At 45.1% G+C, this 22,724-nt stretch overlaps 2 protein-coding genes across 2 annotated transcripts in view; one reads left to right on the forward strand and one right to left on the reverse strand.

Annotated features, from left to right (window-relative positions):
* Positions 1-14,881: 14,881 nt before the first annotated feature.
* Positions 14,882-22,724, reverse strand: part of ern1 (endoplasmic reticulum to nucleus signaling 1) — a 39,308-nt gene continuing 31,465 nt past the window's right edge. Inside the window, exons 20-22 of the mRNA XM_083779264.1 lie at positions 22,096-22,219; positions 16,519-16,586; positions 14,882-16,383 (exon numbers count right to left, since the gene is read on the reverse strand). Of these exons, the coding sequence (XP_083635390.1) occupies positions 15,610-16,383; positions 16,519-16,586; positions 22,096-22,219 (966 nt within the window). The 3' untranslated portion in view covers positions 14,882-15,609. The remainder of the gene's footprint in view (positions 16,384-16,518; positions 16,587-22,095; positions 22,220-22,724) is intronic.
* LOC310869574 (ubiquitin carboxyl-terminal hydrolase 16-like) lies at positions 18,063-19,835 on the forward strand (the record flags this gene model as incomplete). The annotated part of the gene is made up of 1 exon (XM_083780386.1): positions 18,063-19,835. One exon carries the CDS (start codon positions 18,063-18,065, stop codon positions 19,833-19,835), a length of 1,773 nt encoding a protein of 590 aa, XP_083636512.1.

A 22,724-nucleotide genomic window follows, 5' to 3' on the forward strand; every position in this document is an offset into this window, starting at 1 on the left:
TGTAATGTAAATGTAAAATGTCCACGAAAATCTTCATGGGGGCCGAAAGGGGCCCTAGGATTCTTCATGGGGGCCATGGCCCCGTGGCCCCCACAGACTCTACGTCGCTGAGTTAACTCACAGAGCTACATGCTACCTTCAACAGCACAGTTTTCCTTTGCCTTTGAGTAACAACATTGGTACAAAAAATGAAACGGTCTCTGAGTCCTTGGTTTGTTTTGTCTGTTGGGTCTGTCAGTAAGTAATTAACATACTCAGTAATGATTCAGTGAATATTTAGCTTACACTGTACATTGAATTGAAGTTCTGGTGTAAATGTGTAGACTCAGTTAAGTTTGATTAGGCTACCAGTAGGCTATACACAGTGGTTCTAAACCTTTAAAGGCTGTGACTCCCCAAAAAATAAAAACATACATTTCGATTCACCAACCATACAATTGCAGAAATTATGTTAAATCGTATGATATAACTTGCATTAATTTCAAGTAAACTTCTGTTTATAGCCTATATGAAAATATTAAATCTGCATGGTAACAAATAAAATCCGAAATACTTGATTTGCATTATTTCCTACACACACACACACACACACACACACACACACACACACACACACACACACACACACACACACACACACACACACACACACACACACACACACACACACACACACCTAGTGTCTGTCTATTAACACTGCACCGCACACATGTCCTTAATTTAGTTATGCAGGATGTTGTCCACAACATCAAAGAGCAACCTTCACTTCACACAGGTGTGATTTTTATTTCTCACATGTTTGTTTAAATGTTCTGCAGTGTGGAATAAGTGTTATCGTATCATATCTATTCTGCCTATGACTGCACGACACGTCACATATTACCAATTACCAGTGTACAACAGTTGTAAGCACTTTGCCTCTGCATGGAATTGTGGACAAAATCCTATCCGTCAACAAAATATTCTGTCTTGAGTCTGAGAGGCTAAATCGCATCAAATGGTGAATAAAGAGTTGGTTATCAAATTTGTTTATTTTTGTGGCTTTCACCTTTATTTTATATTTTTTTATGGAGGGACAGACAGTAGGCTGACAGGAAATGGGGAGAGAGACGGGGGGAAGACATGCAGTAATGGCCATCGGGATCTGGAGTCGAACCCCCGGCACACTGCCAGACTGGATTACCAGCCAAGGTGCCTGGACCGCTGAGCCACGGCCCAGGCCTTAGTTATTTTTATTCTTGTTCCTTGAACAAATTGCAGTCCTAATAAACAAATAAACGGCAGCACAGTTGTGTCAGTGAAGTTGTATGTAATTAAATGTCTAGGCCTGTAAGTGCTAGTTTGTCAGCTTTCAACCTTTTCCATAACAAACCCACTGATGCACCCATTCTTTGGGTTTAGGAAGTTAGGAAGAACTTCATTGTCCACTTGGTACATTCATTTTGCTTTGCGTTTAATTCAAATAAAGTGCATGGTACAAACATCTTCCATGTTACTGGTAAAAACCATGTATCCACAAGGTGCATGAATTCCCCCCACAGGCTGTCCATAATTAACCCCTAGGCCTGGGAGGCGTGCCCGTCTGTGCCCAAACCAATAACCCAATTAGCCAAGTATCTACAGAATATTCTAGGACAATAAGGCTAAATAATAACATAAATAACTAGAAAAAGTGCCCTTCTGGGCACAGGTCTCCACCAGGATGAGCAGATGTGAAGAATTTCCAGGCAAAGGTTTTTCCTTGGCCTCTAGGGAGTTGGCATACAAAGTTATCCACAGATCCGTGCAGTTAGAGGTAAAAGCACTTTTCGGCCAGTTATAGCGCCACCTTGAGGCTGAGTTGAAATTGTTCATGTGGCATTTCGTCCTTGGCCTAGTGGGAATGTGGGTGCACAATTTCACGGAAATCATGCAATGTGTTCATGATTTGCAGCATTTTGTTTGAAACTGAGCACTCCTGTGAACTTTGGAAGCCAATCTTAACCAATGAGGATGGAGTCTGAGAAATCTGAAAGACCGGTTTCGTTGAATGGCTCTGGAGAGACTGTGTACCAATTTGCGTGATGTTTGGACAAAATCTGTAGGTGTACTGTGCAAAAACTTGTTTTGCACAAAGCGGCCTCTTGGTGGCGCTATAACAGGCCCTTCTGGAAAGTTGGGGGCAGAGGTTCATCGTTGGCATCCAGGGAGTGTGTGTGCAAAATGTGGCATCGACCGGGTTAACGGTGGCTGAGATTAGCTGCTCACGGACACACGGACGGACACACGGACGGACGGACGGACACGCGGACGGACGGAGTGCAAAACATACTCTCCCCACATGCCTTCGGCCTGGTGGAGACAACTATGCATATACCATGAAGTGCTATGACTACTAGCTCTGGTCCATAGCTCTAATGCGTTTCATTTAGAGCTATGTTACTCTAAACTTCCCCGCTCGCATGAATGCAGACCAACCTCTACTCTTTGGCGTAAATAAAAAGAAAGAAAGTTTTTGCTACACATAAAAACAAAGGCGAGTTGTGTCATTAGAAAGCCTACTTTGGTAATTGGTTCTAGTTCTAGTGAACAGAAATAATAAATAAATAGACTTGGTAACCTAACTGTAGGGAGTGCAAACACATTAAAGAACCTGGGGGTTATCATCTATGAAAAGGCAACACAATGAGCAGAAAATAAAAATGAACCATGTAAATACAACAAATTGAGCAGAGCACTGCAGGGAGTTGAACCCCATTCCGGTAAACCAGAAGTACCACAACCAGTGCCTTGGTTTTTGTTTTGTTTTACGAGGTCCATTCGTTGAAATGTAAATTTTGCATTGCAACGGTAAAGTAATTTCACAATTGACATTGTAGGCAATAATTAATAACGGTATGGCACCAGGCCAAAGCCATGGGGATAGAGTATGTTTTGCACTCTGAGTGAGTGTATCAAGGTCATTGATATTGATCAATAACCTTGAGCAGTATAAATGACCTTCAATAAGACTAGTAAATGACCTTGACCAGTATAAATGACCTTGACAAGTACAAATGACCTTGACCAGTATAAATGACCGTGACCAGTATATGACTGACCAGTATAAATTACCTTCATGAGACTAGTAAATGACCTTGACCAGTATAAATGACCTTTAGAAGACTAGTAAATGATCTTCACCAGTATAAATGACCTTTAGAAGACTAGTAAATGATCTTCACCAGTATAAATTACCTTGACCAGTATGCGGTCCGTGACCATGGACTATAGCCTTTTGCTTTTCCTTGATTTTCACCTTTAAAAAATCCTCAACAATGATGAAGAATCGCACACTATAGCGCGCCGCTCAATGACCTGAGACCATGGACCAATGAATGAAATACAACACATTGAGCAGGGCACTGCAGGGAGTTGAACCCCGTTCCGGTAAACCAGAAGTCCGACACCAGTGCCTTAGTTTTTGTGTTGTTGTTCATTTAAAGGTCCAGGTGTGCATACGCATGTGCCCCTGTGTGTGTAGGTGCATGTGTGCATGTGTGTGCACGCTTCAATGACCACTGTTGGACCCAATGGCGATCAAGGACCTCAGGGAGCCACCCATAATTCACAACGGTCACAGCGAACTCTGTTGCATCACAACTGGTGGCCAACAGTTGTAACCAACACCGCCACGACCCACAGGAGAATACCATCGCACAGTGGTATCAGACCAACCACAATCAGCCAGCCCTCAAACCAAACCCTTCGACCTAGAAGAACTCAAAACTGCAATGGGAAAGTTGAAACCCGGAAAAGCAGCAGGGATTGATGACATACTGGCAGAACTTATACAGCACCTGGAACCTAACGCAAAGACCTGGCTCGTGGGGATGCTGAACACATGCATGGCACAGAAAACCATCCCTTCTGTCTGGAGAAAAGCCAAAGTGGTTGCAATCCCCAAACCTGGCAAAGACCCATCATCCTCAAAGAGCTACCGACCCATTTCCCTCCTCTGCATCACCTACAAGAGAGGCTGCTACTCCAACGCCTCATACCACTCATAGACACCAAGCTGACTAAAGACCAAGCTGGTTTCCGTCCCGTCCTGTGCTGGACAGAGCTCAACCTCACCCAACACATTGAGGATGGGTTTGAGGGAAAACAAATAACTGGAGCAGCAACTGGAGGGCGAAGCAAGCACGCAGGCAGCTTGTGCCTGCCTGCGTGCCTGCCTGCCTTCCTCATGTGGAAGCTGCATAGTTGAGTTTGTGTGTGTGTTTCTTTTTCTGTCTTTCTTTCTTAGGACGAAGATCAAGGTAGACGCCGTTGGAAGGCTCAACACAAGCCGATGCCCCTAGAGATCCATCCCAAAGCTTCCCTCAGGGAGTCCAGCAAGCCAGCTAGCCAGCAAGCCCGCCCAGTCAGCCAACGCAGCCAGCCAGCTCCGCCAGTCAGCCAGTGTAGAAAGTCAGGCTGCCAAGCCAGCGCACATCAGCCCTTGCAGTCAACCATTGTAGCCATACCAGCCTTGCTCAGTCAGCTCAGCCAGGCCTCTCTCGAGGCCTGGCTCTCTGTCTGCCTGGCCCGGTCTGCCCCGCCCTGCCTTGCAGCAACAGAACCAGCCTTGCTGGCAAGCCAGCCAGCTCAGAATACGAGCTCAGCAAGCCAGCGCAGCTGGCAAGCACGCAGTTAGTCTAAACCAGTTTCAGACTGGCAGGCCAAGGCAGACAGACAGGAAGACCGAGGCGCCTAGGCAGGCAGACAGGCCAGGAAGGCAACAAAGTGCAGGCAGGGGGACTGTCCGGCCTAAGGCTGCGCTGCAAGGGTTGGAGCCTGGCCAGCTCCTGCTGGTCTAGACTGAGTGGCTGTGGCTGCACAGTAAGGCTGCGGTAACCTAGTCTGGGCTTGCTGCTGCACTGGCTTGCTCAGCTCGCATTCTGAGCTGGCTGGCTTTCCAGAAAGGCTGGTTCTGTTGCTGCAAGGCAGGGCAGGGCAGACCGGGCCAGGCAGACAGAGAGCCAGGCCTCAAGAGAGGCCTGGCTGAGCTGACTGAGCAAGGCTGGTATGGCTGCAATGGCTGACTGCAAGGGCTGATATGCTCTGGCTTGGCAGCCTGACTTTCTACACTGGCTGACTGGCGGAGCTGACTGGCTGCGTTGGCTGACTGGGCAGGCTTGCTGGCTAGCTGGCTTGCTGTGCTCCCTGAGGGAAGCTTTGGGATGGATCTCTAGGGGCATCGGCTAGTGTTGAGCCTTCCTATGGCGTCTACCTTGATCTCCGTCCTAAGAAAGAAAGACAGAAAAAGAAAGACACACAAACCCAACTGTGCAGCTTCCACCTGAGGAACCGAGACGCGAGAAAAGAACTGAGCGTCACTTGGGATGGTCACAAACTCTCCAACCATACCCACCCCATGTATCTTGGAGTTACACTGGACAGGACACTCTTCTTCAAAAAAACACCTGGAGAACACAAAAGCCACGGTCAACACCCACAATAACATCCTGTGAAAACTAGTGAACTCCCAAGTGGGGCGCAGACCCACAAACAATCCGTGCAACTGCCATGGCCCTGTCTTTCTCTACAGCAGAGTATGCCTGCTCAAGCTGGAGGCGATCACGTCACACCAAATTGGTCGACACAGCCCTAAATGACACCTGTCGCATCATCACGGGATGGGTCAAGACAACACCTGTCCCGTCCGTGCCTTTATGCGCTAGCCGGCACCTCCCCCCGCACATCAGACGACTGTGTAACGCTCAAGATGAATGGAAAACACAGGAGATAGACAGTGAAGTCTGGAATGAAATGATAGAGAACACCTCACACACACAGTTTCCTTTCGTGGCCGTTTACATTCGAGGGTCGCCGGTCCTCTCGAACGGAACAGTTTAACGTCATGCCCAGGACGAAAAGATATAGAGAACACCATAATGACAAATAACAGCAGGAAGGCATGGGCCACAATCCACCGTCTTGGCAAAGACCACACCACCCATAATTCACAACGGTCACAGCAAACTCTGTTGCATCACAACTGGTGTAGGTATTGGATGGAGCCCGCACACCACAGGTATAAGAAAGACGTGATGCAGAGGAGGGAAATGGGTCGGTAGCTCTTCGGGGATAATGGGTCTTTGCCAGGTTTAGGGATTGCAACTACTCCAGCCTTTTTCCAAACAGAAGGGATGGTTTTCTGTGCTATGCATGTGTTCAGCATCCCCACAAGCCAGGTCCTTGCGATAGGTCCCAGGTGCTGTATCATTTCTGCAAGTATGCCATCAATCCCTGCTGCTTTTCCGGGTTTCAACTTTCCCATTGCAGTTTCACGTTCTTCTAAGTCGAAGGGTTTGGTTTGAGGGCTGGCTGATTGTGGTTGGTCTGATACCACTGTGCGATGGTATTCTATGTGGGTCGGTGGCGGTGTTGGTTACAACTGTTGGCCACCAGTTGTGACCAAGACCGCCACCGACCCACAGGAGAATACCATCGCACAGTGGTATCAGACCAACCACAATCAGCCAGCCCTCAAACCAAACCCTTCGACCTAGAAGAACTTGAAACTGCAATGGGAAAGTTGAAACCCGGAAAAGCAGCAGGGATTGATGACCTACTGGCAGAAATGTTACAGCACCTGGGACCCAACGCAAAGACCTGGCTTGTGGGCATGCTGAACACATGCATAGCACAGAAAACCATCCCTTCTGTCTGGGAAAAGGCCAAAGTGGTTGCAATCCCTAAACCTGGCAAAGACCCATTATCCACAAAGAGCTACCGACCCATTTCCCTCTGCATCACCTACAAGGCTATATGAGAAGCTGCTACTCCAACGCCTTGTTGCCACTCATAGATACTAAGCTGACTAAAGACCAAGCTGGTTTCCGTCCCAGCCGCTCCTGTGCTGGACAGAGCTCAACCTCACCCAACACATTGAGGATGGGTTTGAGGGGAAACAAATAACTGGAGCAGCATTCAGAGATCTCTCTGCTGCCTACGACACTGTCCAACACCGCACAATGGTCAGGAAAAGCCTCCTCAACAACAGGCGCTTCTATGTCCAGTTAAATGACCAGAGGAGTAAATGGAAAGCCCAAAAGAACGGCCTCCAACAAGGTAGCGTGCTCGCCCCCCTCCTTTTCAATATCTACACAAACGACCAGCCACTACCCAATGCCTAATGCCAGCGTTTCATCTACGCCGACAACCTCTGCATTACGACCCAACAAGCAGACTTCCAGAAGATTGAGTCTGTCCTTGAAAGTGCCCTCCAAGAAATGTCAAGCTACTACAATACAACCACCTGAAACCCAACCTATAGAGAACACCTCACACACACATAATTTCCTTTCGTGGCCGTTTACATTCGAGGGTCGCTGGTCCTCTCGAACGGAACAGTTTAACGTCATGCCCAGGACGAAAAGATATAGAGAACACCAACATGTCAAATAACAGCAGGAAGGCATGGGCCACAATCCACCGTCTTGGCAAAAACCACACCACCCATAATTCACAACGGTCACAGCAAACTCTGTTGCATCACAACTGGTGTAGGTATTGGATGGAGCCCGCACACCACAGGTATAAGAAAGACGTTCTTTGTTGAAATACTGACAGCGTTTCGATCCATTTGATCTTCATCAGGTCATGTGTACACAAAACATACACTTTTATACTAAGGGAGTGCCCCCATTAAACAATCAAAATACCACATTTTGGTGCCCCTCCCATCACTGCAGGTGTGACACGTCAACCCTGAGTGAGTAGGTGGGGACCCAGACATATTGATGTAAATATAGTCTGTTCAGAAATTGTAGTGCCTCTCATAGAGCTTGTAGGTGATGCAGAGGAGGGAAATGGGTCGGTAGCTCTTCGGGGATAATGGGTCTTTGCCAGGTTTAGGGATTGCAACTACTCCAGCCTTTTTCCAAACAGAAGGGATGGTTTTCTGTGCTATGCATGTGTTCAGCATCCCCACAAGCCAGGTCCTTGCGATAGGTCCCAGGTGCTGTATCATTTCTGCCAGTATGCCATCAATCCCTGCTGCTTTTCCGGGTTTCAACTTTCCCATTGCAGTTTCACGTTCTTCTAAGTCGAAGGGTTTGGTTTGAGGGCTGGCTGATTGTGGTTGGTCTGATACCACTGTGCGATGGTATTCTATGTGGGTCGGTGGCGGTGTTGGTTACAACTGTTGGCCACCAGTTGTGACCAAGACCGCCACCGACCCACAGGAGAATACCATCGCACAGTGGTATCAGACCAACCACAATCAGCCAGCCCTCAAACCAAACCCTTCGACCTAGAAGAACTTGAAACTGCAATGGGAAAGTTGAAACCCGGAAAAGCAGCAGGGATTGATGACCTACTGGCAGAAATGTTACAGCACCTGGGACCCAACGCAAAGACCTGGCTTGTGGGGATGCTGAACACATGCATAGCACAGAAAACCATCCCTTCTGTCTGGGAAAAGGCCAAAGTGGTTGCAATCCCTAAACCTGGCAAAGACCCATTATCCACAAAGAGCTACCGACCCATTTCCCTCTGCATCACCTACAAGGCTATATGAGAAGCTGCTACTCCAACGCCTTGTTGCCACTCATAGATACCAAGCTGACTAAAGACCAAGCTGGTTTCCGTCCCAGCCGCTCCTGTGCTGGACAGAGCTCAACCTCACCCAACACATTGAGGATGGGTTTGAGGGGAAACAAATAACTGGAGCAGCATTCAGAGATCTCTCTGCTGCCTACGACACTGTCCAACACCGCACAATGGTCAGGAAAAGCCTCCTCAACAACAGGCGCTTCTATGTCCAGTTAAATGACCAGAGGAGTAAATGGAAAGCCCAAAAGAACGGCCTCCAACAAGGTAGCGTGCTCGCCCCCCTCCTTTTCAATATCTACACAAACGACCAGCCACTACCCAATGCCTAATGCCAGCGTTTCATCTACGCCGACAACCTCTGCATTACGACCCAACAAGCAGACTTCCAGAAGATTGAGTCTGTCCTTGAAAGTGCCCTCCAAGAAATGTCAAGCTACTACAATACAACCACCTGAAACCCAACCTATAGAGAACACCTCACACACACATAATTTCCTTTCGTGGCCGTTTACATTCGAGGGTCGCTGGTCCTCTCGAACGGAACAGTTTAACGTCATGCCCAGGACGAAAAGATATAGAGAACACCAACATGTCAAATAACAGCAGGAAGGCATGGGCCACAATCCACCGTCTTGGCAAAAACCACACCACCCATAATTCACAACGGTCACAGCAAACTCTGTTGCATCACAACTGGTGTAGGTATTGGATGGAGCCCGCACACCACAGGTATAAGAAAGACGTTCTTTGTTGAAATACTGACAGCGTTTCGATCCATTTGATCTTCATCAGGTCATGTGTACACAAAACATACACTTTTATACTAAGGGAGTGCCCCCATTAAACAATCAAAATACCACATTTTGGTGCCCCTCCCATCACTGCAGGTGTGACACGTCAACCCTGAGTGAGTAGGTGGGGACCCAGACATATTGATGTAAATATAGTCTGTTCAGAAATTGTAGTGCCTCTCATAGAGCTTGTAGGTGATGCAGAGGAGGGAAATGGGTCGGTAGCTCTTCGGGGATAATGGGTCTTTGCCAGGTTTAGGGATTGCAACTACTCCAGCCTTTTTCCAAACAGAAGGGATGGTTTTCTGTGCTATGCATGTGTTCAGCATCCCCACAAGCCAGGTCCTTGCGATAGGTCCCAGGTGCTGTATCATTTCTGCCAGTATGCCATCAATCCCTGCTGCTTTTCCGGGTTTCAACTTTCCCATTGCAGTTTCACGTTCTTCTAAGTCGAAGGGTTTGGTTTGAGGGCTGGCTGATTGTGGTTGGTCTGATACCACTGTGCGATGGTATTCTATGTGGGTCGGTGGCGGTGTTGGTTACAACTGTTGGCCACCAGTTGTGACCAAGACCGCCACCGACCCACAGGAGAATACCATCGCACAGTGGTATCAGACCAACCACAATCAGCCAGCCCTCAAACCAAACCCTTCGACCTAGAAGAACTTGAAACTGCAATGGGAAAGTTGAAACCCGGAAAAGCAGCAGGGATTGATGACCTACTGGCAGAAATGTTACAGCACCTGGGACCCAACGCAAAGACCTGGCTTGTGGGGATGCTGAACACATGCATAGCACAGAAAACCATCCCTTCTGTCTGGGAAAAGGCCAACGTGGTTGCAATCCCTAAACCTGGCATAGACCCATTATCCACAAAGAGCTACCGACCCATTTCCCTCTGCATCACCTACAAGGCTATATGAGAAGCTGCTACTCCAACGCCTTGTTGCCACTCATAGATACCAAGCTGACTAAAGACCAAGCTGGTTTCCGTCCCAGCCGCTCCTGTGCTGGACAGAGCTCAACCTCACCCAACACATTGAGGATGGGTTTGAGGGGAAACAAATAACTGGAGCAGCATTCAGAGATCTCTCTGCTGCCTACGACACTGTCCAACACCGCACAATGGTCAGGAAAAGCCTCCTCAACAACAGGCGCTTCTATGTTCAGTTAAATGACCAGAGGAGTAAATGGAAAGCCGAAAAGAACGGCCTCCCACAAGGTAGCGCGCTCGCCCCCCTCCTTTTCAATATCTAAACAAACGACCAGCCACTTGAAACCCAACCCATCAAAAACCCAACTATGCAGCTTCCACCTGAGGAACCGAGACGCAAAAAAAGAACTGAGCATCACAAACTCTCAAACCATACCCACCCCATGTAACTTGGAGTTACACTGGACAGTTTAACGTCATGCCCAGGACGAAAAGTTATAGAGAACACCAACATGACAAACCCTACACTTAAACCCTCTATATTTAATAAAAAACAATTCTGGACAGGAATCCTGTATTGCAGGGGTGCCCAAAAGGTACATCGTGATCTACCAGTAATCACAAAGGCTGTGCAGGTAGACCATATGGCATGCCCCTGTATATAATCTATCACTTGAATTAAGGTGACTTGACACCAGCTCAAATGTTGCACACAAACATCAGTAGCAAAAGTACAAAGTTATTGTGACAGTAATAATTGCTATAGTGTGTGTTCAGTAACAGGAATATTCCTGTCTCTCCAGCTCTTTAATAAATAGAAAAGGGTTTAATCAGGAGTTGTAGTAGCCACAGGATAATCTAAGCGGTGGATATTGCTCTTTTCTTCATGTCTTTATGTATGTAAATTGTCTTGTTGTTTGTGTTATGTCAAATGCGTGTATATGTGTTCTGCATATACTTGGCTGCTGTGTTGCAAGTTACTGAACACACACTATAGCAATGATTACTGTCACACTATAGAGCTATTTAACACTGTTACTGAACACACACTATAGCAATGATTACTGTCACAATATAGAGCTATTTAACACTGTTACTGAACACACACACTATAGCAATGATTACTGTCACAATATAGAGCTATTTAACACTGTTACTGAACACACACACTATAGCAATGATTACTGTCACAATATAGAGCTATTTAACACTGTTACTGAACACACACTATAGCAATGATTACTGTCACACTATAGAGCTATTTAACACTGTTACTGAACACACACTATAGCAATGATTACTGTCACAATACAGAGCAATTTAATTTAGGTAACCAAATTGACCCCAATAGTAGATCTTTACACTCTCAATAGTTCAATTGTTGTTAAGCATCTGCTTAATTTCCAAAAAAACTACACAATTAGAGAATGTAGAAGATTGCTACTTTTGATCCTTTGATTATATAATGCTGATTGTAGCATAGTGGTTAGTGACTGAGCTTTGTTAACATGAGTGCCCGGGATCGTTTCCCACCAATTTCAAAGAATGTTTGTTGCTTCGTGCCAATTTTCACAGAACGTTTGTCCTTTTACCTACCAAACAATACTATTTTCACCTCTAGTCGATTATTTATTCAGCGTTTGAGCCACGGACCACCATTTGAGGCCATCTAGTCTCTCAGACCCATTTGAGCCACTGACCACCATTGTGAGAGTCTATTAATGTGAAATGGTGGTCCGTGGCTCAAACATGTTATCACTTTTGAAGTTACTTGTTGTGTTTAGATATGTAAATACTACTCTTTAAAGCCGTGTTTCGGTAGTCGAGTGGGTACTGTCGACGGTTAGTAAACATTGAGGCCGGGCATAGTTGTTTATAAACCTTCGACACTAACCATTCGGCTACTGAAACACTGTTTTACAGTTTCGTACAAACATCATATATAAACATCATAACAAGTAACTTCAAGTGATAGACGTTTGAACACACAAACAACAACAGCGTTAAGTATTAAATAACATTTAATCACTTACTTGCTCCGAAGACGGACCCGCGATGGTGACGTGGCACGTTCCAAACAAACACTGACCAAACCTACCTCCACGCGTCTCTTCCGTATTTGAGGGCGGCGGCACTTCCTTCCGGTGTGAGGCCACGCCCGCGAGATTTAACCGCGAATCTATTGTAGTCATAAATTGTAGTCCTCTTACGTTACATCCGGGTCCCTTGGTCCCATCCGCTTCTAATGCAAAATAGCTACATATGAACGCGTGAATCTTCTTTTTTTTTTACAATAACGTTATTTGTCAGAAAGGAAGCCATTGAGGGTTAAAATGGGTCTTAATGCTTCCAACTCATATAACTGTCACCAACAACACTTTTAATGATATTACATGAAGCAGACAGCCCTGTGATGAAACCTTTAGCATTACACTGTGGTTAATAGGTTTTTATTCACAATGGAATGTTATTGTACTCTTAATATATCATGGTGTAGCACAGCACAGTAGATTCATATTTCAATCGATCTGGGATGTTAAAATTGTGCAAAACTCTGTTCAATGAATGGCCTCTTCTGCTACATTAAACATTACTAAACATTAAACGTTACTTATACCTGTTATTGAGACTCCTATAGAGCATGTTGACATGGATAGCTTGGTTAGTAGTATCTCTGTTAGTTAATGCAGTTTGATTGATTAAATTAATAGCCTATTTTATTAGACAAAAATGTAGAACAGTAGTGTCATAGAGTGGAAAATGCCATTTGGTTTAATGTCACAGAATGCAGTGCCACGTAGAGCAGCATGATAAATGGTTAACTTTATAGTGTGTTCAAAAATGGCAGATCTGCAAGTTCAGTGTCTTGAATGAGATGTGCTGTGAGTTTGCATATCTGCTATTGTCCAGCATAGGACCGTTGCACAGTGAAGTATAAACAAGGCTTTAGGATTTATAAGTCGTTTTTAGAATATAATAGAATATTCACTCCAGTGAATAGCATTTATCCATTTAGATAACTTTTTGATGTTATTTAATTACTTATTTGTACACAGAAACATAATGTGTGTCTTTACAATAACTGTAATGTAATAATAATACTAATAATGTAATGTAATAATTATTAATTAAATAACCTTATTTTATTCTGAAGGCAACCGGATGTCTTAAATTAGCTAGCTCTCAGACAGGAAGTTCTAAATTAGCTCAAAAGACTGTCTGACTGAGTGTGAATGAATGGGGCGTGCGTGAAGCGAGCGGTTTTAGGTGTGTGCCGGTGCGGTAACAGGGCACTTCAAAATAAAAGTGAATCGAAATACAGGAGACTTCAAAATAAGAAGAACAAAATAAGAAAAGTAAATGACAAATTAACTTCAACTTAGGAAATGATAGAAGCTCAATTAACTAGTATCCCGGCAGTTACATTTACACTCAAATCTGGATGAAACCCTCATGTTACATAACATTTTTACATAGGCCATACAGTATTCGTAAGCTAAATAGAGGTTCAAACACACCCAGTCATAAAGATAACCATTCCAAAATGTTTATAATTGTCAAAGAACATGATTTAGACACAAAGTTTGCATCCATAGCTCATCTGGTTCAAAAGTTCTAGACAAAACCTTTTTCAGGTGACGGACTTGCGGCCATATTGGATTTGGCCACTATGATGACCCAGAGGGTTGCTGGCTCGGGCACGGATTCTTAATATTTTGAGCACCTCAGATGCGATATTCTCTCCTAAATGAAGTGCATACATATCTTAGCTAGGTCCTAGACTAATATAGAAATGTCTATTATAGATTAAAACAATAAATAAAATACATCTCATGGATGCACATGGGACGTATCCTCAGTGATGTATATGTATATCCCAAGGTCATCGGGGTTTCGAGTCTCCCAACATCATACCCCTCACTCAGGTGACCCAGCCGGGGTGATCAAGTCCCGGCTTAAGTCCCAGTAGCTACCCTCGAAACCAGGGCCACACAATCCGTTCCTCCTGAACTACTCTGCCATAATCTGAGTTCCCGGGGGGGCGTCTGCTGGGACTGGGAGGTACCATTCTGGCACGTGGAAGGACTAGGCTCTGTGGGTTGACTCCTGTCCGGGCCACTCCTACGTCTCGGTGGAAGCCTCTTTATTCCTGATCATTACCGTTGTTCAGGTTGTTGTGGCTCTGCAGAACATATAACTGATTGTACCTACTGTAGAGCATTCACCCGATACTCGCTCTGTGTGCCTCAGCAGCCAGTCCATCTTATTGTAGTAATGCACTTGCGCAATCCAGTTGTTGTTCCTGTATTATACATGAGAGTTGTCACAGCCGAGTTTAATAAACTGCACTTGGTTTTGTAAGTAATTAGTATTAATAATAGCAATTCAATTAAAGTGTTGTTCAAATTGAGTACAGTAATTTGTCGAAAAGGGATGCAGAGCATTGTTCTTGTATTCAACATGAGAGCTGTCACAGTCACAAGTTGAATGAACTGAACTCGGTTTATGAAGTATTCCCTCCGTATGGTCATTCTAAACCTGGTGTATGGGTAAACCCAACTTGGAAGCACATGACGGAAGCAAATCTAATATAAAATGTACAAGAATAGTCTTTAATAATAATAATAATAATAACATGAATTTATGTGAGCTTTAATATCATTCTAACAATAATGACACCCTGGAGAAAGACCTTTGGAATAAAGCCCACATGCTGAGGACATCAGCAACAATAATGTCTGTTTGACAAAAGCTAAGCAGGAGAATCAGTCTATTAGCAGCATCAATGGACAGCAAGCACATTTAGCATGATCATGTTCACACTTTCACAGCACAGTGTCATTGAAAAAGGCACAGTGGCCACATCACAACTGATTATCCACAATACAAATCTGAATCAATCTATACAAAAATATACAGCTCTTAAAAAAAAGTAAATATAACCAAAATGATCATCATCATCATCATCACAGATATCCTCCACAATACAAGCCAGGTATTTTGGAGAACAAGACAATAATTATAAAACAGAGAGATTCTCTCTTTCACTTCCACACTTTTGTCCTAGAAGTCCTGGGTGAAAAAGAAACAGCCTTCTTCAAGGATGGTTCTAGTGGGAGCCATTTTTGACGCAGGTACAGGAGAAAGGCACTTGATTCGGAGATACCTCTGCTTTCCGTGCCCTTAGAGGTGGATCCCAGGCACTGCAGGCCTGGTCCTCACCAGCACAGGACACACAAACAGCAGGGCTCCAATGGGTGTCTGTCCGTCCGTTCGTTAAGGCAACAAGTCGTACCTGTGCTGCATCGACGGTGGTCCAGTTCACACAGGATCACAGCCTAGTGTAGGAGGATCGGGCAGTGTGTGTGTTTCAGAGAGAATGTAATTTATCGTCTCTGGAGGAGGACGAGTTGTCGCGGGCGATCGTGCAGGGCGGGCGAGGTCCGCCGAATCTGCAGGGAGGCAGAGATCCGCCGTCTGATCGGGCAGGTCTGACTCTGTGGGCGATCCCGGTTCAGTTGGCAGTGCTGTATGAACTGTTGCAGGCTCCTCGGTAGTCGATACCGGTTCAGTTGTCAGTGCTGTATGAACCAACGCAGGCTCCTCTCTAGTCTCTGTGGGCGATGCCGGTTCAGTTGTCAGTGCTGTGTGAACCAACGCAGGCTCCTCTCTAGTCTCTGTGGGCGATACCGGTTCAGTTGGCAGTTCTGTATGAACTGAAGCCGGTTCTTCCGATAACGCGGTCGGCACTGGATGTGTGGGCATTGTGTCTGAGACCGGCACTGGCTGTGTGTGTTCTGTGGTGGACAGTGGTTGAAGAGATGGCGGTTCCTCCGGTTGCGTTGGCGAGCTGGCCTGCGGCTCCTCTTGTCTTTGCGGCACGGGGTGCGAGCACAACGGGGCTTTTGTCCTTGCGAGCTGGTCTGCGCTCGGGTAGTAAGGCAGGAAGGGTCTCTCGTGCGCGCAGGTGCGCATGGCCAGGTAGGTGTGCGTCAGCAGGTGTGGGAAGCGGGAGGTGAAATAGCAGACAAAGTCATCTGGGATGGAACCCAATGTCTCCTGGACTTCGGCAGGTAGCTCCCTGTAATGATGCTTCTGTTGGGCGACAGACAGGGAAACAGATTGTTAGTCTGACCAACATCAGGATACGTGTCATCGATGTACACGGAGACTTGGATCAACAGGATCAGGATAAATTGTCATGTCCAGTGAGTGGGAGCACTCCGTTACCTTGTTTCTCATGGCACGGAGAAGATCTCTGACGGAGCCTCCCTTGTAGGAACGGAATTTGCGCAGGTCTGCCAATGAGAAAAGTAACACCCAATGCGTTAATCACAAGCTGCCGTCACTTCATTAATAATAAATAATACATTTTATTTATAGGGTGCCTTTCAGAGCACTCAAGGTCGCCGTACAGGTTAAAAACAGTACAAAGCCTGCCTAAACAGGTGGGTTTTGAGGTGATTTTGGAATATGGTGATAGAGTCCATGTTTTTTATGTCAGGGGTGAGGGGATAACACCACACTAATTATCAAAAATTACTTAATATTTGTATACATTTCCACTAATGAAAAAAGTGATTGTTATAGAGTAGAGACTGACACGGGAGTGGATTTCCACTCCTGTCCTGTCCCACTCCCACAGAAAAAATCCTGTCCTGTCCCAATCCTGGACCAGGGTAAAAAAAAAATCCTGTCCTGTCCCACTCCTGTAGAATGACTCCTGATCCCATCCCGCTCCCACTCGAGATGACTCCCACTCCCATCCCGCTTTTTTTCATTTTTTTTTAAATACCGCATTGTGCTAACGCAAGTCAAAAGAGCGTTGTCTCACTGAAAGATGACTACAAATATGGGTGCTTCTGTTCTTTTGGGTGGCGCCACGACTAGCTGAAAATGATCATTATGATTCTAGATAGATGTCATTCCCGCTCCTGCACGCTCCTGTTGACTTTCATTCCCGTCCCGTTCCGTCCCTGGGATTAATAAAAATGTTAATCCCATCCCACGGGATTCCCGCGGGACCCACGGGAATCCTGACAAAATGTCACTCTCTATTATAGAGTACTAGAGTTCTGGGCGTACCACCGATCGGACTGATATGTCCATATATGGAGAGGTCTGTATCCGTCCGTCATTGTCCCTTTCATGACCATAAATGGAGATCCATGATGTCATCAGGATACGCTCACATGGGCTAGCCCACTTTTGTGCCCATATATGGAGCTGCCTGATTTGTTTGTGTCTGATGCATTTTCAGCTAATTGACCAGCCCTACTGTTGACAAACTGTTGCTATGTCAGCACCTTGTGTTGGGTGTGATGTCAGAGAGTCAGCATATCTAATGCGTTGCAGACATCATAGCAAGAGAGACATTTGTTTAAACATGCAGTCTGTTAATTGCAGAGCTTTATATTTGAATATGGCCGGAGTGGAGAGCAGCTCATCTACACGGAGAAAACCAAGCTGTCATCTTGTGAGAATTTAGGCTCCACACTCAAAACATGACAACAGGAGGTTGTAAGGAGAGTAAGAGCATTAATCCCTTGTGTAGCCACGTCAATAAGGGGACCAACGATAAGATTAGCTGGGAATTCTCTGTGAATTGTAATGACAACCCTTGTCAGGACTGTAACGAGGACGGAGAAAAAACGGCAACAATATGGATGTGTTTACAATGTGGACATCGGGGATGTTGGCAGAACTCGAAGAACGAGCATGCGGTCGCACATTCCGAAACACCCCGGCCAGGTCTACACTGCCTGGTGGTCAGAATGGACGACTGGAGCACTGTGTGGTGTTACATCTGCAATACACGCACGCCGTACACGGAGACTGGCCGTTTAGCTCAGTTAGTGACCAATATAAAAGCACAAGCCTCGTCACCCCACAACGATAAAAGTGTTAAGGTGGGGGCAACTAGCAATGCGAAGAAAGACAATTCCTTTGGATTACCATTTAACGGAAAGAAGAAACTTAACGTGCAACTGCAGAGGTCTGGCCCAGCCGACACCAGCAGCAGTGTGGTTTCTGTGAAGGGACTCTGCAATCTTGGGAACACGTGTTTTTTTAACGCGGTTATTCAGAACCTCTCCCAAACGCTGATGCTGAGGCAAATTCTCAGGAAGGTGACAGTAGAGAAGACCAAGATCCACATTACACCTGGTGCGTCCTCGGATCTGGAGCCCATAGAGGTCCAGTTGGATCAGCCCGGATCCCTGACTCGGTCGATGTGTCAGCTACTCAAAGAGATCCAGGAAAGCCGGAGGAATGTCGTGACTCCTCAGGGACTGTTCACAGAGGTTTGTAAAAGGGCCGACAAGTTCAAAGGCTCCCAGCAACAGGACAGCCAAGAGTTGCTGCGCTACCTACTGGACGGGATGAGAGCCGAGGAGAATAAAAGATTACGCTCTGGGATATTGGAGGCGTTGAAAAAAACAGGGAACACGAAATTGCTTAAAGTGTATTTGAAAAATGGATGTCCTAGAAACGTTGTTGATGACGTGTTTGGCGGGGAGATGATCAGTACCATAATGTGTCGAGAATGCAACACGGCGACGATGATCACAGAGACGTTTCTTGATCTTTCCCTTCCCGTTGCAGACGAGGTGTCCAAGAAAACACTACAGAAAAGCCCTGCTTTAACCACCGACGGAGACAGTTACACTTCCACTGGTGCTGTTAGCAAGTACAAGCAGAAGAAATACAGAAAGCTGCGACCAAAGCGAAAGAATGAAGAGAAGATTACTTCGGAAAATAGGTATGCGGTCTTATCAGAGGACCAAGACGGAGCTATACCAGAGACAGATGAGGGCCTAGTGCGACTGTCGGATGAAATGGACAAACTGTCCCTGGATGAAGACTCAGAGAGAGACGTGCCGGCCGGATCCATTGAGCAGTGCACCGTCGTGAACCAGGACCCAGCGCTGGCCTTCAAGACACTGGCTACGAGAACCACTCCGGAGAAACAGGAGAGCTCGGTGCAGGCCTGTCTGTTTCGCTTCACCGAAGTGGAGAACCTCACCCAGACGAACCGCCTGCTGTGCCCCACGTGCACCAAGCGTCACACGGACAAAAACAGAACCTCTGACGGGTCCAAGGAGAAGAAGGTGTACACAGAATCCTCCAAGCAGATTCTCATCTCCGCCCCTCCCCCGGTGCTTACGTTACACCTGAAGAGATCTCAGCAGGTCAGTTCCAGTTTCTGCAAGGTGAACAAACATGTCGAGTTCCCCCAGACACTTGACCTAGCGCCTTTCTGTGCTGCCAAATGCAACAACGTCCCAGAACGGGCCCGTAGAGTTTTGTACAGCCTCTACGGTGTTGTGGACCACAGAGGAACGATGAAAGCGGGTCATTACACGGCCAGCGTCAAAGTCCGACCTCAACGGCCTAAACCATCACCCAACGGAGCGACGGCAACGCATGGGGAGACAGACGCACATAAAGGATCCTGGTTCCATGTCAGCGACACAAATGTGCAGCCCGTGTCTGAGAGCAAAGTGCAGGGTTCGCAAGCCTACCTCCTTTTCTACGAAAGGATTTAAAGTGAACTCTCTTCCATCAGTGACATTGTTTCACCTAAACATTCTGTGTGAAAATAAGGGTTAAATAGCAATCTATATCATAATAAAGGAACTATTGCTATAGTGTTCGTTTAGTATCTGCATCTCTTTTTAGAAAACACAAATTCAGGTCTGGCTATCAAGTTTATGGAATCAGGCGAGATGACTCATGCAGGATACTTCAACATTTTTGCTGTTTACTAAACAGCTGGAGAGAAGGAAGACCCCGTTACTGAGCAAACACTCTACTGTATAGCATTGATTACTATCAGAATATAGAGCTTTAACCATAACATAAAAATCACACCAGTGTGAACAGAATGGTGCAACTCCCCCCTCTCTGTCTCTCTCTCTCTCATTAGCAGGCAACAGTGCAACACTATCACTCTCTCTGTATCTGGCACAACAGTGCCCCTACTGGTACTCATAGTCATACTGGTGCTCATTAACAACACATAGGTGAACACGGACATTGCTGTTCCTTGTATAATGTTATTTTTTTTTGCTTTAACCCATTTAGAACTGAGGCCAATTTAAAAAAAAAGCTGACAGTTTTCTGAAAAACCTATGTTTCTATTTTAGTGGTGCTCAGCCTTTTTCATGTCAAGGACCCCCAGAATTATCTGCATTTGTTTGCAGACACCCATCTGAAAAGATCTGTTTCAGGGACAACCCCAGGAGCAAATATTTCAGTTAAAAACTCTGTGAAATAATATATATATGATAAGATTTGTATCACATATTCACAATTTAAAAAGAAAATAGCAGATCTACAAGCTTGTAGCGTGCTATGAGCTTCTAGATCTGCTATTTTTCAATAGCTAAATTATATCATAATGGATAACACCAAAAGGGGTTTTCGTCCAGAATGGGTTAACAAAAGATTGAAGCTGAAGTCTAATTAATAAATCTACAAATCCACAGGTGAACACTGAATATAAGCCAAATACAACTTTATATAGAGTGTTAATATGTCTGTCTGTCTGTCTCAAAATGCTCAAATATGGAGAACTGTTGTTCGATGTCACAATAACAAACATCACAATATTGATGTCAGTCCATATAATCTGACATAGCTACTGATGATGTCATAGATGAATTGACATTGTAGACTGCCTTCTTTTAAGTATCAACGGAAACTCTTCTCCCTGCTGGCTCCAAAACTATGGAATGCACTTCCCATTACAATCAGAACTGCAGCCTCACTCCCAATCTTCCGCCATAGTGTGAAAAAAAACCCCTCTTCAGACTCCCATCATGGCCCATAGCACTTGCCCTAGCACCTTACATAGCACTTTATGTAGACTTAGATAACATTTCATACAGACGTATAGCATGTTATGTCGTAGAAAGCACTAGAATTGCATGTTATGTAGTCATAGCACGTTATAGTATAAATATGTATATATATATATATATATATATATATATATATTGTTTATATGTATAGTTTCATTATATAGATATCCCACTGTTACGTTCTTAGCTTAAAGCTACTTTTTATGTATGTGATGTATTGTCATGCTTTTGTTCTTGCTTAAATGTAAATCACTCTGGATTAACAATGTCTGCTAAATGCCTAAATTGAAAATTGTAGACAGACAGCTCTGTAAAAACAGCAGCAAGTTGTGGTTAGGTTAGTTATGTCTCATACCAGTCTTTAGAGGCACTGTGATAGGTTAGCTATGTCTCATACCAGTCTGTAGAGGCACTGTGATAGGTTAGTTATGTCTCATACCAGTCTGTAGAGGCACTGTGATAGGTTAGCTATGTCTCATACCAGTCTGTAGAGGCACTGTGATAGGTTAGTTATGTCTCATACCAGTCTGTAGAGGCACTGTGATAGGTTAGCTATGTCTCATACCAGTCTGTAGAGGCACTGTGATAGGTTAGTTATGTCTCATACCAGTCTGTAGAGGCACTGTGATAGGTTAGTTATGTCTCATACCAGTCTGTAGAGGCACTGTGATAGGTTAGTTATGCCTCATACCAGTCTGTAGAGGCACTGTGATAGGTTAGTTATGTCTCATACCAGTCTGTAGAGGCACTGTGATAGGTTAGTTATGTCTCATACCAGTCTGTAGAGGCACTGTGATAGGTTAGTTATGTCTCATACCAGTCTGTAGAGGCACTGTGATAGGTTAGTTATGTCTCATACCAGTCTGTAGAGGCACTGTGATAGGTTAGTTATGCCTCATACCAGTCTGTAGAGGCACTGTGATAGGTTAGTTATGTCTCATACCAGTCTGTAGAGGCACTGTGATATGCTCTCTCCAGTCGCCCTTGACAACGGCCCGCCCCCCTCTTTCCAGCTGTCTCACGATTGGTCCGTCCAGCGGCTCCTTTTCGATCCGATCACTCACGTCCTGAGTTAAAAAAAACAAAAAATATTGATGACGTCAGTGTTGATTTTGTCGACTAAAACTTACACTGACGAGAAATAAATGGAAACTAAATGAAAACTATGCTATGATTAAAACTAAGACTAAAAATATTGACAATTTCGTCAACAAATAAAAACTAGACTAAAATGTTAGGAAGGGAGGACATGAGATCCAGTATAAGTCATTTTACACTTGCTTGCATGCTGAAAATAGCAGATCTACAAACTCACAAAGCGTAGCAGCGTGTGACTAAAACTAAATGAAAACTATTCAAGACTATGACTAAAACTAAAATTTGCATCAAAATCCACAGTCAGTCAGCTGCCAGGCGCCATCTAGTGTGTGGTTATGAAATCATTTGAACCATATAATCACACAAAGTCAGATTTTGTCTCTTTCGGTTGGAAATCTCATGTCAAAACTGTTACTTTTCACGATTAAAATTTAAAAAAGCTAAAGTAACAGATCCACAAGCTCAAAAGCTTCC

Source organism: Protomyctophum parallelum (assembly GCF_964188405.1).
Source record: "Protomyctophum parallelum genome assembly, chromosome: 13".
In the NCBI taxonomy this organism is placed as follows: Eukaryota; Metazoa; Chordata; class Actinopteri; order Myctophiformes; family Myctophidae; genus Protomyctophum; species Protomyctophum parallelum.